The sequence below is a fragment of the Schistocerca americana genome, chromosome 3 (assembly GCF_021461395.2).
Source record: "Schistocerca americana isolate TAMUIC-IGC-003095 chromosome 3, iqSchAmer2.1, whole genome shotgun sequence".
Lineage (NCBI taxonomy): Eukaryota > Metazoa > Arthropoda > Insecta > Orthoptera > Acrididae > Schistocerca > Schistocerca americana.
Genome location: NC_060121.1, coordinates 405489136 through 405507382, shown reverse-complemented (window position 1 = coordinate 405507382; position 18247 = coordinate 405489136). Strand labels below are relative to the sequence as shown.

The window sequence follows — 18247 nt, the reverse complement described above, 5'->3', positions numbered from 1 at the left end:
ATTGTACGATGGTTTTGAACTTCGTCCACTGATCGTCAACACTATCTGTACTTGAGACAAAACTTTTGTGTTGAGCCGTCAGGTACTCTGTAATCTGCTTTTTGTCACTTTTGCTAAACAGAAGAATCTTCCTATCTTTTTTAATATTTCTATTTACGGCTGAAATCATCGATGCAGTAACCGCTTTATGATCGCTGATTCCTTGTTCTGTGTTAACTGTTTCAAATAGTTCGGGTCTGTTTGTCACCAGAAGGTCTAATATGTTATCGCCACGAGTCAGTTCTCTGTTTAACTGCTCAAGGTAGTTTTCAGATAAAGCAATTAAAAAAAATTCACTCCATTCTTTGTCCCTTCCACCCGTTATGAACGTTTGAGTCTCCCAGTCTATATCCGGCAAATTAAAATCTCCATCCAGAACTATAACATGGTGGGGAAATCTACTCGAAATATTTTCCAAATTATCCTTCAGGTGCTCAGCCACAACAGCTGCTGAGCCAGGGGGCCTATAGCGACATCCAATTACCATGTCTGAGCCTGCTTTAACCGTGACCTTCACCCAAATTATTTCACATTTCGGATCTCCGTCAATTTCCTTTGATACTATTGCACTGCTTATCGCTATAAACACGCCTCCCCCTTCACTGTCCAGCCTGTCTTTGTGGTATACATTCCAATCTGAGTCCACATTAAACTCTCGAACCACCAACAGTACCTGCATTTTGACAATGTCATCCCTTCCACAACAAAAGAATCCCTCCCACAGAGCCTGGCCACCTGGGGATGGCATATCTGCATTGACCAGAACTCCATTGCCCAGTATACTGATGGTCTCACATAGGCCTTTACAGACAGGCACTATCCCCTAGACTTACTCTGAAAATATATTTCTCATGTCATATCCCTTCACACCCTCAGTCGCTCTCTCCCCCCCTCCCACTCCCAAGAATCAGCTACAAAGGAGCACCATCTTTGTCACGCAGTACCACCCTGGACTGGACTGGACCAACTGATTCTCATCCATTGTGAGGGCTTTCAATATATATCATCATGCCCTGAAATGAGTGAAATCCTACCCACGATCCTTCTCACTGCTTCCTAAACTGGTGTTCGATTGCCCATCACACCTGCACAACATTGTACTCCATCTCTATGCCACTTCCATTCCCAACTCCTTTTCACAAGGATCATATCACTGTGGAAGACAGTCCAGCACTTCTTACTATAATCAGGCTGACCTTACTGCCTTAGAGATGGGCCACTTGTGACAGCAGCTATGTTTCGAGAATGAGATTTTCACTCTGCAGCGGAGTGTGCGCTGATATGAAACTTCCTGGCAGATTAAAACTGTGTGCCCGACTGAGACTCGAACTCGGGACCTTTGCCTTTCGCGGGCAAGTGCTCTACCAACTGAGCTAGCGAAGCACGACTCACGCCCGGTACTCTCAGCTTTACTTTTGCAGGAGAGCTTCTGTAAAGTTTGGAAGGTAGGAGACGAGGTACTGGCAGAAGTAAAGCTGAGAGTACCGGGCGTGAGTCGTGCTTTGGTAGCTCAGTTGGTAGAGCACTTGCCCGCGAAAGGCAAAGGTCCCGAGTTCGAGTCTCGGTCGGGCACACAGTTTTAATCTGCCAGGAAGTTTCAGCAGCTATGTTATTTGCTAACTCTGCTGCAATCACTGCACAGTATTTTATGTCAATATGACGTCCAAATATCTGTCCCCCAGAATGAATGGCCACTGTCAAACTGTGGACAAGACCACCCTGTGGCACAAAATGCAATTGAACTCAACATGCTCAATTCCAATGGCTGCTTCACAACTGAGACCATCTGGATCCTCCCATCCACAACCAGCTTTTCTGAACTACGCAGATGGGATTTACCCTTGCAACACATCCTCCACTCCTGGAACAATCCTGGCCTGAATCTCCATTTCCTGAATGTCCTCACACTCTCTGCCCAACAGCTTCCCCTCCCTCTGTCCTATCGCTCCCTCCCAGCTCACTTGCCATTGTCATCTTCAATGTGTGCTGCTTCCCTCTGGCTCTGACACCTATGCATCACAGGCCTGGTCCATTCACCTGCCAACCGTGCCTCCCACATTGAGCCAGCAAACTGACTGCTTTCCTCTGAACCACTCGCTTCCCAACTCCAAGCCCTCCTACTGCCTCCTGCCTCCCTTTCCTCTACTCACCCACCCTTGTCCACTTCCTGAAGTGCATTTCTGGTGTTGTGCATCCAACCAGCCAGCCAGCATTATGTGGGGCACAAGTGTGCACGTGTGTGTGTGTGTGTGTGTGTGTGTGTGTGTGTGTGTGTGTGTGTGTGTGTGTGTGTGTGTACATTTACCTGTTAAGTTATAAATCTTTTAGAAGCAATAAGATTTATGCATATCACAGCTTTTAACTTCTCACTAACATGTAGCCATTTGTGTATTTATTGTATAGGATTAATGTGGTTTAATAATTATAAAAGCACTTTTGTAATACTGAATTATTGTTATACTTGGAATTTTGTTTCACTTATTTTGCGTGAGCATATTAAGCAGCTCTGCTAATCCTTACAGCTTGAATGTCTGGCGGTGAACTTCTGTGCCAAGGTGACTGGGTCATGTTTGAAAACTTTATTCCAACGCAGCCGCAGGCTTCGATGTTTACTTATGAACCAAACAAGTAAGTTTACTTTATGATACCTGGCCTAATAGTTTGCAAATACCATACTACCATGTGACATGATACTTCAGGATTAAAACTAGATCGTAACAGAAACTGTAACTGAATGTAATAATGTTTTAAGAAAAAGCATTTCATTTTCCAACAGATGAAGCAGGAAACACTGAAAAGTCACACAATACAGACAGAAATTTTAATGTCTTAAGTAAGTTTGTATGTCAGGTCATGCCCTTTATTTAGTTTCCTCTGTTTGCACATCTGATACGTAAGTGCTTCCCATATTGTCCAATATGTCTTTTAGCTTTGTTGTCTCATGCATACATATCTTTTTTTTTTTTTTTTTTTTTTTTTTTTAATTTGATTAATACAAGAATGAAGCTCTTACAATATTTAACAAAAAGGTGGAAAAGGAGAGTTTACTTCCTGTTAACATCAAGAAAACTGGAGCTGGAGTACAAGCTCAGATATGGAAAGGGTAGGGAAGAAAATTAACCACATCCTTTTCGTAGGAACTACTTTGAGTTATTTAAGGAAACACTGCAAACCTAAATATGGATAACCCATTGCTTTACCATTGGGCCACCTAGCTTGGATGAAAAAAATTGCCAATATTTTCATCTGTTTTCATGTACGTTACTCTCCAATTTTGATAATGACATATCATACTGAAATACTAAAAATTATATTTGAAACTGCTTTTATTATTTCAAACTGACTGGTTTTGGGCAGTGTCACCCATCTTCAGATCATTTCTCATAGTTACAGAGTAACCAGGCTTAACAGCACAATCAGTTTCACTATCATATACTCTGATACATCGCAGTGAAGCTTATAGTGAAATTAAAACTGGTTACTCTGCAACTCCAAGAAATGATATAAAGATGGATGATATTGCCCGAAACTGGTCATCTGAAACAACAAAAACGGCAATCAACAGATGAAAATAAGTCTGTATCTGAAATTTTGTCTGTTAAGAAATGAAAAAGTAAGGCTATTGTCATCCTGAAGATTGAACACCACAATGCTGTATTAGGTACATACTAGAGGGATATTCCACTGCTTCCTCTGACCTTTGAACAGACTTCTACAAACAGTTATGGTGGGACCTACAGTTTAATATGGACTCCATACTACAGTGCAACTTATCATTTTTCACATTTAAAAATCATTGCCAGAGGTCATAAGTGATAAGTGACATAAGAAATCCTAGGATTCATCAAGACATGAACCCTTGTCCTCTGGATTTGTAGGCTGACACTTATCAATTAGCCAACAAACCCTGTGGAGACAAATGTAATTTCCTTACAGATGTCACTTGTGGATTTCCTGATGCATTGTTGTTTCCTCTTTAATGACTATTATTGATAGTTAAGGCAGTGGACTAATTTTCTGTAGGTTTCTTATTTTAATTCCTATCCAGTCATCAAGATTTAGGTTTTTGTGATTTCCCAAAAATTACATAGCACAAATGCTAGGATGACTTTTGGGGAGCCATTGCACACTTCTGGTCCCATCCTTCCCCAACTGAGCTGTAGTGGTCCATCTTTAATAATCTTGCCATTGTTAAGATGTAAAACTCTAACCTTCCCTTCTTTTTTTCAAGAGAACTATGATATTCTGGACACTTCAGTGTTAAGGTTTACACAGTCTAATGTTGACCTAAGAGGAGGCAATGGTATAGAAAAAGTAGCCTAAAATGTTGAAGATTAAGAGACAGAAACTTGGTTAACATATTGTGTCTTAATCTGTGATGACAGTGTCCAATATTGATGGGTCATCTGCCCATTAAAGAACAGATTGTTCAAGATTTATTCTCTAAAAGTTTGGGCTGCAATATTTCACAGTCAATAAGTGATATTATCAATACCACACACAGAAATAATCTACACTTACTGCAATTTTCTTGTGTCTGCGATTGTGAAATAAGACTTTGAAAATCATGTTAAAATTACATGAGTTAGATTCCACATTATTGATGTTCTCAGATTCTTGTTGGTTTCTATTTGATGTGTTAACTTCATTTTACCTAAATCATTAAGTTTAGACTCAGTAAATATCCTATTTGTTACAGATTGGTGATAATGGTGTATTGTAGAACAGTAACCTTGTTGCTTTATTTACTATTGATTATGTTCTGAGTTCTTTTCGAATTGCTGGGAACAGTTGTGCGCTCATCTTATCTGTCATAAAATTTAGTTAAAGAATAGCTAAGTCACTTACAGTCTCTGTGTACAATATGACATGGACTCCATGAACCGTCTGGCTTTGTTAAGCTTAAGCAGCTTTTTTACATTATTACTGATAGATGCATCAATTTGCTTTGCCGTGATACAATAACTGAATTGTGCCAATGTATCTTGATTTGAAAATGTGAAGAAACAGTTGAAAAAGGATTTGTCATTGTGGTTTTCATTTTGTCATTATCTATTTTGACCCACTGGTATCAACAATGGATGGAATATTGTTGTTTGTTAGTTTATCATAAAAAATCTTAGAGCTTTGGTAGATATCTCATAAAAGGATTTTGCTATGGTTTTTGTGATGACTTAGTATATTGCTACTCAAATAGTCATGAGTATTTCAATTAATATCTGCCTATCTGTGGTTCTATGTTTTGCTTCCTCCCTCTTGAATAGCAGGCAGCATTTGTAAAAAATAAGGTTCCTGGATATTACTTGTACCTCTGTCAGCTGTAACTATTCTGTCTGAGAACTTAGTTTTATCAGTGTGGGCAGCTGTTTGTCTGAATTTGAGCCACAGTTTCTCTGTTCTTTGCTTGATTTTAATGACTGCAGCACATGTCTAAGAAATGTTATATCCTTCTTTTTGTAGGTGTTTTCCTTATTTTAATAACCTTTTGTAGTTTGGTGATCATTGTTGCTACATACACATCATAATTACAGATATCATTCTCTATGTAGATACTGTCAAATAGGTCAGATCTGTTTGCCATTAATGTATATTTTGTACTTTCATAATGAATGGGTTCCTGAACTACCTGTTGAAGATCCTTTTCAAGAGAATTCTTAGTATTTTTTTCAGGAAGTTTTGGATGGAAGAGACATTCAACTCACAATGTTTCCCACCTGCCCTACAATGGCATTCCACTGCCAACCCTATGTATACAACATTCTGGTTTAACCCTTTGTCACACTCACTCTTGGTCTCTTGCCACATGATTCCTATACCTCTGTAACACCCAGGTGCAATGCCTATCCAATTCACTCACCATGTACGTCCTACTCCAGTCTCTTCACAGGCATATCCTATCCTATCATTGGCAGGGCCACCTGTGGAAAAAGTCATCTCATATACCACTTCTGCTCCAACTTGGATGTGCACAGAATTTTATGTGGGCATGGCCACCAACCAACTCTCCACCCATATGAATGACCACCACTAAACTGAGTGTAAGAGCAGGTTTGACCAGCCAGTGGTGTAACAAGCAGAAAAAGATGCTTGATTTCAATGGCTGCTTCACAACCCTTGACATTTGGATCCCCAACCCCCCCCCCCCCCCCCCCCTCCCTCCGAGCTCCAGCATCTATATACATGGGTGTTATCCTTGTAACACATCCTCCGTTCCCAGTACCAGCCTGTCTCAAATTTCTGCAAACCCCTATACCCACACCCTATTCCACACAATCTCTCTTTTCTCTGTTCTGTCATCTCTCCCAATCCACTCTTCCACATCATAATCACATGCTATTCTGGCAGCTGTGTGTTGCATTCCTATGCTGTGCACCTACTGCCTGTCCCTCCTGCATTCCTGTCTTGTGTACCAGCTGCCTTTCGCTGTGCCATCAGCCATCCTTCCACTCTCCACTTCTTTTCTCCCTTCACCTACTCCAGTCAACAACCCTTACCCCAGCCCACATGCCAAACTGCAGTCCTGACATTGTGCATCAGCCAGTACAAGGTAGTTGTACAGTGTATGATTGGTTGTATGAGTGCAACTGGATACAGCCTCCTTGGTGGATGTGGGGTAGTCAAACAAAGGTGTGGAGATGTGATCCTGTGATGCACCAGGCTGCTAGTCAGACATCAGTTAACAGTCATTTATTTCAAAGAGTTTTGCAAGCACTATGTCCTTTACTACTGTGGCCTAACAATGGCCATGCTGTGCTCATACTGCATGGTGGCACAGAGTAGCACATCAGCACACAGCAAGGAATCTACTGGCACAGCCTGTGGTGTAGTCTAGGGTCAGTGGCATGGTGCGGCAGCCAGTGCATCTCTGTAGACTGGTGCAGCTGTGGACTTCTGTCAGAGCCTGAGTTTTCTTTCTGAGTGTAGCTGCACTTGGCCCCAGAAATCTGCATTCCTCTGTTGTCAGTTGCCGTGGTGGCATATGGGCAGAAACCCAACAGCAACATGGAGGACAGCCTGAGATGTCGTCTCACCATACAGCCAGCAAGGCAGTATTTGTACTGCCCTTCTGTGGCAGCACAAGCATCCTGCTCGCAGGCTGAGCAATTTGCAAATAGGCAGATAGGCAGATGAATTCTTTATTCATGTGCTCCCATTTTCCAGGCCTTTCAGCATTCTTGGCTAGCCTAATATGTAGTTTCAGATGTTCTGAGCTTTCTTTAATGCAAAGTTTGCAGTCTGAAAGGCATTATCGCATTGTCCCTAGGTTTTGTCCCCATTGACTGAATAGTGTTATGTCTGCTCTGCAGTGTTGTCAAGGTGCTGAATCAGGGGTTTCTGACACTCCCTCCCACAGCTTGTTTGTACTTCGGCTCTTCTGGATGTTGACTCTGGTTTGATCATCATTGGGTACTTGACAGGCATGGTCCATTTACTGTCAGACTCCCAGTTGGCTTCAACAAAATTTTATTTCTCACTTAATTACTATTCTGCTGTGCAACATTGTATATGAATGTGTGTGAATGTGTATTCTAAGTTGAAAAATGATTTTTACAAATGCTAGCAAAGTTTTCAGTCTTGTTTATTGTTTGCTGATGACTGGCTGCCTCTACTATCCAGTGTGTTGTTACCTTTACTCCTAGATTATTTACAGGAAGGTTCATTTCATCTGTCATGCAAGAAATTTTAATTTTCCCAGTCTATTATGGCATTACAGGAACAAATGAAATTTTCTGTTGCATTTGTGGATGAGACTGATGGCTGATAGAATGACCAAACCTCCAGTTTTAAGCTTCTTTTAATGATTAATTCTTCCCAGATTATTTCTCATACACTCAGTTTACATCTCAGTAAATGTTAGTTTCCTATCTACTACTACAAATTAGGCACTGCCCATAAAATATAACCTGAACTTTCAGTATACAGATATGTCCAAAGATTTCACTGCACATGAGGAGAATCATGTATTTTGTTAGTTAATGTTTTCACATGATATCACATTTTACAGTCACTTTATTGCTGCTTTGAAATCTTGTGTGACAATGAACATTAGCAGCAGTGTCTACTAACTATAACCAATGCATTTCACAAAATATCCCCAGCAGTATAACTGGTGCATTTTGCTTATTAACTTACTATTAATGTGTGTAGGATGATTTTAAATTTGGTTACTTCAAAACTGGACTGGACTTTACTTCTCAAAATACCTTCCATATTTTGCTTCATTTCTCAGTCTGTTTGTGAGATTTCTTTCAGCTTCTTTCCTCTCTCCATAGTTACTAAAATAATACTAGGCTTCTTTAGAATTCATAATTTTTATTTACTCCTTTTTCACATCCAATCACATCATTGATTTATATAATGTCATTACATTAAAAATGTTTTTTTCTCTATTTTGTATTTGTTTTCCATGTGTTTTAATTGTCATCAGCCTTTTCTGAAGTGCAGCTTTGGTGGTGATATAATGCACTGCTATGTATTCACTTTTGTATACTCTAAGGCATGAGTTAACAGGTAATTTCCATTCAGAGTAAAGACAAAATAGTCTGGAAAACAGACCACTCACTACACAGAATAAATCTTCACATCATGTCAGACTGTGCAGCCAACACTCAGTAAGTGTGATGGTACATTATCTGCCAGTCTCCAAAATACTTAACCATATTTCATAAAAGTTTTAAATAGCAGTAAATATTATGTACAAGTTCAGTGCAGATGTAGTCAGATACATCTGCTCAGCCACTGAACATTTTTATGACTCTGAATTAGCAGTTAATTGTTCCCAGTCAGATCAATTTAGAAATTAATAACATAGCCAAGTCAAGTTACTACTGTGATATTCTGTTGTAAAATTTACTGCCATTAAAGTATATTATTTATACACAGCTGTTACAATGAAAAATTAGTGGCTTGACATAGTTTGTTTTATTTTAAACAAGTTAATGATGACATCAGTAGCATGAAAAATATTTGTCTGCAAACAGGCTTGCAGAGTGAACATGTGATGCAAGTGGAATGGGAGAAGGCCAACATTCAAGAACTTGATATAACAGCAACAGATCTGTCAACTGAGTGCCTCATTGATATGCTCACACGCATTCCCGGACTACGTTTTCTGTCTGCTGGCCAGATCAATGGATTTAATGATTCGGTAAATCACTATCAGTTATTTTTCTAGCTACTACTGGATAAAATTTTATTTGAGGCTTCAAAACTGCATAATGTGAACTTTACTGAGCTCCATTTAAACTTTTATTTTTCATTGTAGTTTGAACTGCAATGACTCTTGCTGGGGGACTAAAACGGTGTGCTTCAGAAGGATTCAGATCCTGTTGCAACATACAGAAACTCCTTTTTCAGAGCTCACAGAACAGAATTGTACTCATAAAGGCAATGAATCAAATTCATTTTGTCATCAAGTTCTCTGTTGAAATATATGACAATAGGTGCATTGCAACTGAAACCATTAATATAGATTTATTCAATTCAGTTGACACAGAATACAGGTAGTTAAAATGAATTTAATAATAAGGGAGTGGAGATATGTGTACTGCCTTACATCATGAACACTGAGAGCCATTATTTTCCCACTAAAGGGACTTTCCTAGTTCTGCACTTGAAAACTGACAATGGATGTGAGAGCAGCGTGCTAACCAGATGCTTCTCTATATCTGCATCCAGTGACACTTATCATCTGTGGATGACACAGTGGTTGGTCAGTACCATTGAACCATCCATGGCCTGTTTGCACAGAGTTTAGGTTTTAGTCAGAGTCTGTTTGATATGAAACAACTGTTATTTTATAAGAGTCAAGCTAATTCAGTAATAGAAACACCAACAGAACTGTTGCATGAAAATCGATATCTTTTCTATGCACAAACCTGTGCATTTCTGCCCCTAGATTGCACAAATAGCTTTAGTTTGCATTCTTATTTTGTAATACAGTTTCAAATTGTAGCAACAGTTCTTCTGCAACTTTTGTCACACTCATATTTCTTGTCAAAGATTATCTTTAATTGACAGCCGGGACTGAAACACTCCATGCAGTGGCAAAGATAGTTGGTCAAATGACATACAGTATAAAAGAGAAGTACCGTATATTACATGACTTTACAACCAATAGCATCATTCTGCTAGTTTCACCTGTTTTACCAGTGCAGAGTGTGAGTAAAACACACAGCAATGGCATTTTTATTTGTGCATATATAGTGACTATTTTCTAGTTATGTTTCATGTTTGATGCACAATAAACAGTACTTTCAGTAAGAAATTACTTACGATTCAGAGGAAATAAAATTTTGCCATGATCAGTCAAAATAAAATGTTGTCTATTTCCAGTTAAACATTTTTCTAATATAGCTGACAAGTTTAATTGGTTCAAATGGTTCTGAGCACTATGCGACTTAACTTCTGAGGTCATCAGTCGCCTAGAACTTAGAACCAATTAAACCTAACTAACCTAAGGACATCACACACATCCATGCCCGAGGCAGGATTCAAACCTGCGGCTGTAGCCATTGCTCGGCTCAAGACTGTAGTGCCCAGAACCGCACGGCCATCCCGGCCGGCAACAAGTTTAATTATTCACCAATAATCAGTATGGTTTGTGCTGTACAAAGAGTTTCTGCTTTATTTATATTTATTTGTTTTTGTATTTCATGTTATTACAAATTCCATTGATTCAAATAGGAGGAGAGTTACTTGGATATAAGATATGGAACCAGTCAGCATTTTCTTTTTCTTTTTTTTTTTTTGTTCATTTTTAAAAATTATTCCTTTTATTTTAGATTATTTATGGTGTAGAATATCTTCAATAATAAAAACATCATCATTATCTGGCAATCTTTCCAGCAAACCAATTGGTATGCCTCTGAACAGTTTGCCTTAATCTGTTTCTGTCCTGGTAAATTTCCACACTCACCACAGCATCCCATGCCACTCCTTTCCTTCCAAGGTCTTCTTTGATGTGGTCCAGCCACTTCTTTTGCCCAATTGGTCTTCAGCTTGGCAAATTCCTTCCCTATGGGAAATTCTGTTAAGCTGCATCCATCTCACATACTGAAACCAGCTCAGTCTTGCTGCATTCAGCCCTTTGTCCATTGTCACTTCTGGCAGGTTTCTCATTATGTCCTCATTACTGATCTGGTCTCCCTTTTTCTTTTATTGAGCAGATCTAAAGAAATTTATCTAAAAAACTTGCAGTTGTCTTACATTACATTGATTATGACTCAGCTTTCCAAATTGTAGAATGGGATGGATAGAAGAAAAGCTCTGAACGTAGTCACTTAGCTCCTAGAGGAACAACAGACAAGACTTCATACTAAACTGAAGAATTTTGGCCCTTTGGTTACCCTGCTCAGAACTTCAAGATGATACTCTCATTATTTGCCATAACACAACCAAGATGTACAAGACTATTCACAATCTTGATCTTGTTCCCTTCTAAAAATACATTACATTGCATGGGTATTGTTCAAACTCACATTGCCATCGTCTTGCTTTCATTCACAATTAATTCAAACTCTTTGAGTTGACATTTGGTGGTAAGTTCCTTTGGGACCAAACTGATGAGGTCATTGGTTCCTAGGCTTACACACTTCTTAATCTAACTTATACTAAGTTATGCTAGGGACAACACCTGCACCCATCCCCGATGGAGGACTCGAACCTCCAATGGGGCAAACTCTTTGAACTTGGTCTTTACAATCACAGATCCAATTTCCTCTGCACCTCCATGCTGGCTTCACCCCAAATGGTGATATCATCTACAACTAAAAGGACATTTAGGTCTTCTTTCTCTACTCCCCTGATTGCCTTCATTATAGTATTCACAAGTGTGATGAAGAGTGTTGGTAAAAGGGAACTGACCTGTTGCACATCTCTCCTTGTTCTGAACTACTTTGATGTTCCATCTTTTATTTTTACACTGTACTCACAATTATCATGCAGTGTCTGCATTTTTGTAGTTAGAGAATTTTTATCTTGACATGTTGTTGTACATGTTCTCCAAATCTACGAACACGATTATCAGGGCTCTTCTTTTCTCTCAGTATTTTTCCATTATTTTTTCAAGTGCAAAAATAAGGTCAATTGTTGTTTGTTAATCCTAAATCCAGACTGCTGTTATTCAAGTTATAGGATAGTTCTCAACCTCTTTCCCTGATTCCTTTGCAAGATCACTCTATAGTTGGTACACTTCTTTTCATCCCCTTCTTTAAATATTGGTGTTGTATTTTCCCTTTTGCACTCAACGGGTATCTTGTTTTTTCAGCATATGAATAGCTAAGAGTAAAATATGTTAGATTCATGTCAGTAAACTTACTTGAATCAACAGCTGATTTAACATTGTAATACATGAAAGTAGATGTGGTATATTATGTAACAGAATATAAAACTCTATATTTATGCAAATACTAATGAGAGATTCATGTCATCAGATGTGGTAGGTGGACCAGAGCAAATGCTAATCATCATCTTTTGTACTAATGCCAATAGTCCAATCTCAGATGTCCAAGGCCTGCACCTGAGTAGCAGGAAGAAACTAGCTGAACGACTTGCACGATGTGGTGTAAAGGGGGCAGGGGAGGGGGGGGGGGGGGGGGGGGGTTGCACTAGGACACAAGAGATTCTCTGTAACTACTAGATTCAGGGGACACAGTTTTAAGTTATGGACAGAAGCATTCTTGTGAGAGATCGGAATAGCACATGGTCAGGTAGGTAACATACAGCTGTCAGATAGGTAACGTACAGTTGTCAGGCAGGTAATGTTAGTTTGTTCCATTAGAACTGTGTGGGACTGGGAGCTATTTATACACAGGTGAGAAAAACTTAAGGATGAAAGTGACTTTCACGTGATGTGTCACTGCCAAGTAACATAGCACAATGAAACTTCGACCGTACATAGGAAGAACTGCCGCAATATAGTGCAGAAGGTAAATGAGAGAAATACACAATGAGATAAACAGAAATGACACTTTCATTCAAAGAAAATGGTCACACTGAAGCCTCCATGATTGATGATTGTCCTTTGGGCATTACAGAAGGTGGGAGATTGTTCTTAATGGGGCATGTGATGAGCATGTACAGCAATGCACGCTGTGCAACTTGATCCCATGCTGGCTGCAAGGTTGACAAGGAGTTATAGTGGTATGGTATTCCATTCCTCCATCAGCATGGTTGACAACTGCTGGATGGTCATTGGTGCATGCCAATTTACTGCAGTGTGTCTTGTCAATGCACCCCACATGTAATCAATGGGATTTGAGTTAGGGGAAGGGGCAGACCAGTGCGTTCACTGAATATCCTCTCATTTCAAGAGCTCCTCCAGCTGCACTGTTTGATGTGGTAAATCATTGTAAACTACCTTATGTTGCGGGTCCAGCTCCATTTGGCATTATAGTCTTATAGTCATGCTGACCTCATGCCATGTGATGTCCAGCTTTCTGTGCACAATTGAGAAGTGTCTGACAACATGCTCCTGCACTTTCATTCATTTCCACTGAGTAGTTAATATTTTACTTTACTTTATCTAGCTTGTCTTTAAGTTTTGCAGAGCAGTGCACTTCCACAAGACTGAGAATTTTCTGTCAATATCCTTTGCTTCCTCTATGGACTTTCTTCAGTTACCAGCAGCTATCTGCAGAAGTAAATTTCCTGTTGTCAGTGTGAAGAATATCTCCAGTATATAAACTCAAGAGAATTGGAGTGAGTAGAGTGGTGTAAGTAGAGAGCCCTGTAGCAGTCCATTCTTCAGAATTTTTGGTTACTAATGCCTTGTGTAGAATAACTTGGAGATATCTGTCACAGAGAATATTATTGAATAGTTGAACTTGAATTCTACAGGGGATTGTTGTTAGAAACTTCACTTTCCCCACACAATATCAGAAGCTGCTATTAAATCAACAAATACTATGAACAATAGAAGAATGATTGCTGGTAATGTATGTGGGAGTTACCTTCAAATTGCCCTTTATGTGTCCTCTGAGTGATGCCAAATAAGCATTAATAACCTGACAGCCATACAACATTTGTTGATTTTCAGGCCATATTATTTGGCTTTTACACTTTGATTTGATTAGTAAATTTTTCAGATTTGTAGCAATTGTTACATATTTTTTAGTTTTTATTTGGGCTGAAAATAACTCATGTTTACCATGTTTACCCCAATGCTAGTGCACTATTTGACTATGATGGACAATTTATTAAAAATGAAGGGCTTCCCAATGAAACTTCTGCAGCATAGTCAAAACAACCTTGGCAAAACTACCTTTGGTATGTGTGGGCCCACTCACATGCTGCCAAGGTCGTTTTGACTATGCAGCAGCAGAAGTTTCACAGGGCCAGAGCACACGTTTCCAAGGTTGTTTCGACTACACTGCAGACATTTTGCTCAGAAGCCCTTACACACCCTCCATACAGTCTCTACATCTTCCCATGCAATTTCCATATTTTTGGAGCCCTGAAGAAAGACATTTGTGGCCATCAATTTGCTTCAGATGATTAGGAAAGTGCACGCCTGGGCACTGACCATCTTGTCTGACAGTGGCATAAATGTATTACCAATTAGGATGACAACTTTTGAAATAATAAACAGTTTACTTCATCTGTCTCATTTTCATGTTAATGCCCCTATTAGTTGATAAACTACAACTAAGTAATGTGAGATGAAGAACAGGTTAAAGACTAAATGGAGTGAAACAAATGTCCTTATGTAGTATCTCCTAAGCAGATTGTCATCAGTGATAGGTAAAATTTTGTGCCCCATACTGAAGAAATGTTTTTCTAGAGTAATGTTTTCCTTCATGCATTCAACAACCCAAAACATTTTCAGTTGTACTGTGATCTAGAGAACAATATGAGTAAGTTAATGTGAGAAACATTCTTAAGACTCTGGTCACATTGGCTGACATATTTTATACCCTATGAGTTTTAGACCTGCAGATTTCACAGAAGAGTCTCTGTGCACTTTGGAGGGAAAAAGCTGAGCAAAAATTGGCCAGTGAGACGTAATTGAGTTAAGCATCAGAATACTGATGGCTGCAAAAAGAGAAGCCATGTCTCCACAGCATCCTTTCTTCCAGGAGTGCTAGTTCTGCAAGGCATGTAGGAGAGCTTCTGTGAAGTTTGGAAGGTAGGAGACGAGGTACTGGCAGAATTAAAGCTGTGAGGATAGGTCGTGAGATGTGCTTGGGTAGCTCAGTTGGTAGAGCACTTGCCCACAAAAGGCAAAGGTCCTGAGTTTGAGTGTTGGTCCGGCACACAGTTTTAATCTGCCAGGAAGTTTCATATCAGCGTACACTCCACTGCAGTGTGAAAATCTCATTATGGAGATCTAACCATAGTTTTGATACATCTGGAAAATATCTACACTATTCCTAAGTGTAAGGGACCACAACAGCTCTTGTCTGTGGTGTTTTGATTTAAAAACTCTCTGTCTTTAGCTCTCTCTGTCTGTGTCTTCTCTGTGTCTCTGTTTATCTGCACGTGTGTGTGTGTGTGTGTGTGTGTGTGTGTGTGTGTGTGTGTGTGTGTGTGTGTGTGTGTACATACTCATTAACAATAGATTTTTTTTCCAGGTTCTGAAGGCATACATGGAACTTGGAAATCCACGTTCATTGATTGCCTTGGACTTGGACAGCTCAGATAATTTGACTGATGATGCTCTCCACAAATTCCTTTCTCGCCATGGACATCAGCTGTGGGGAATAGCACTCTCTGGAATGCCTCACATCACCGATCAACTGTGGATGTCAGTACTTCCCATTCTCACAAATGCCAAGTAGGTACATTTTCAGTGCTCATTAATATAGTGCCTGAAAAATAATGTATGTGTCTCTCATATTCATGCACATCTTCCATTTCACTGTTATTTTATGCTTGATTTAGAGGCACAAAAGAAGCTGAATCATGGTTTAAGCCCATATATGGGATACTTTTGTATCAGTACTCATCTAAACTTCAGTGGTTGGGATTCTATCTGGAAGTCATGTCAAAGATGACACAGAACAATGCATTTTTTCTTATAAATAGTATGTTTTTGTTTGTTGGTTAAACACATCTTTACCCTGTATTTCTCATAAAGTTAAATACATGACTGAGAAAAGGCTTTCTAAAGCCAAGATCATATAAATACTTTTTTTATTTTCAACAACTGATTTCAAAAGACTTTGCTGTCATCCTCTGCTCTTCAAAAATTTTTCTTACAAAATGTGTTCATTGTAAGTTGGAACTTCATGCCAAGTTGTCATATTAGTGGGTAAAATGTACACATTATTCATTGAGTTGTACCACATGCACTATCTAAGTCAAATCATCACTGATTGGAACATGTCTAGCTAATGTAAACAGATGTGCTGCTGTGCATTTTATTATATATTATGATTTTTACACTACTGGCCATTAAAATTGCTACACCATGAAGATGATGTGCTACAGACACAAAATTTAACCGACAGGAAGAAGATGCTGTTATATGCAAATGATTAGCTTTTCAGAGCATTCACACAGTGACACCTACAATGTGCTGACATGAGGAAAGTTTCCAACCGATATCTCATACACAAACAGCAGTTGACAGGTGTTGCCTGGTCAAATGTTGTTGTGATGCCTCATGTAAGGAGGAGAAATGCATACCATCACTTTACTGACTTTGATAAAGGTTGGATTGTAGCCTATAGCGATTGTGGTTTATTGTATCGCGACATTGCTGCTAACGTTGGTTGAGATCCAATGACTGTTAGCAGAATATGGAATTGGTGGGTTCAGGAGGGTAATATGGAATGCCGTGCTGGATCCCAATGGCCTTGTATCACTAACAGTTGAGATGACAGGCATCTTATCCGCATGGCTGTAACAGATCGTGCAGCCATGTCTTGATCCCTGAGTCAACAGATGGGGACGTTTACAAGACAACAACCATCTACACAAACAGTTCGACGACGTTTGCAGCAGCATGGACTATCAGCTCAGAGACCATGGCTGCAGTTACCTTTGACGCTGCATCACAGATAGGAGGACCTGCGATGGTGTACTCAACGATAAACCTGGGTGCATGAATGGCAAAACGTCATCTTTTCAGTTGAATCCAGGTTCTGTTTACAGTATCATGATGGTCGCATCCATGTTTGGCGACATCGCAGTGAACACACATTGGAAGTGTGTATTCATCATCGCCATACTGGCATATCACCCAGCGTGATAGTATGGGGTGCCATTGGTTACACGTCTCGGTCACCTCTTGTTTGCATTGACGGCACTTTGAACAGTGGACGTTACATTTCAGATGCGTTACGACCCATCACTCTACCCTTCATTGGATCCCTGCAAAACCTACATTTCAGCAGGATAATGCATGACTGCATGTTGCAGGTCCTGTACGGGCCTTTCTGGATACAGAAAATTTTCGACTACTGCCCTGGCCAGCACGTTCTCCAGATCTCTCACCAACTGAAAACGTCTGGTCAATGGTGGCCAAGCAACTGGCTCATCACAATACACCAGTCACTACTCTTGATCAACTGTAGTATTGTGTTGAAGCTGCATGGGCAGCTGTACCTGTACACGCCATCCAAGCTCTGATTCAATGCCCAGGCGTATCAAGGCCGTTATTACGGCCAAAGGTGGCTGTTCTGGGTACTGATTTCTCAGGATCTATGCACCCAAATTGCGTGAAAATGTAATCACATGTCAGTTGTAGTATAATATATTTGTCCAATTAATACCTGTTTATCATCTGCATTTCTTCTTGGTGCAGCAATTTTAATGGCCAATAGTGTATGATGTAACAGTCATCTATGAGTGCTACATATATGAACAGTGTCATGTGCACAAGATGCTTTTGATTGTAAATATTTTATTTCTGACAAGCCTTTGTATAAAATGCTACATTTTATTCAGTAACATGACAACTTAAGATGGGGTTCAAACTCATGTTTTGTAACACGTTTCAAACACATTTTGTAACAAGAATTTTGAATACCTGGAGAAGAGAGCAAAGTCTGCTGAAATTAGTTATTGGAAACAGAGACATATTTATGCAAACTTGGCTTTAGAAAGTTTTTACCAAGTAAAACCTTCACATTTATGAACATGAGAATATTCAATGATATGTGATTATCTTGTATATCTCATTCCTTGAGAATACTACATTTCTTCATTATAACCAAAATTGTTATTCATCATGTGTATGATCTTTAATTAATTTTTATTTAAT

General features: G+C 39.4%; 1 protein-coding gene across 3 annotated transcripts in view; it reads left to right on the top strand.

Moving 5' to 3' along the window:
- LOC124606279 (F-box/LRR-repeat protein 2) overlaps window positions 1–18247 on the top strand; it is a 730587-nt gene that overhangs the window by 678595 nt on the left and 33745 nt on the right. For all 3 annotated transcript variants that reach the window (XM_047138259.1, XM_047138261.1, XM_047138260.1), the window contains 3 exons: window positions 2562–2667; window positions 9021–9187; window positions 15612–15814. In XM_047138259.1, the coding sequence (XP_046994215.1) occupies window positions 2562–2667; window positions 9021–9187; window positions 15612–15814 (476 nt within the window). The remainder of the gene's footprint in view (window positions 1–2561; window positions 2668–9020; window positions 9188–15611; window positions 15815–18247) is intronic.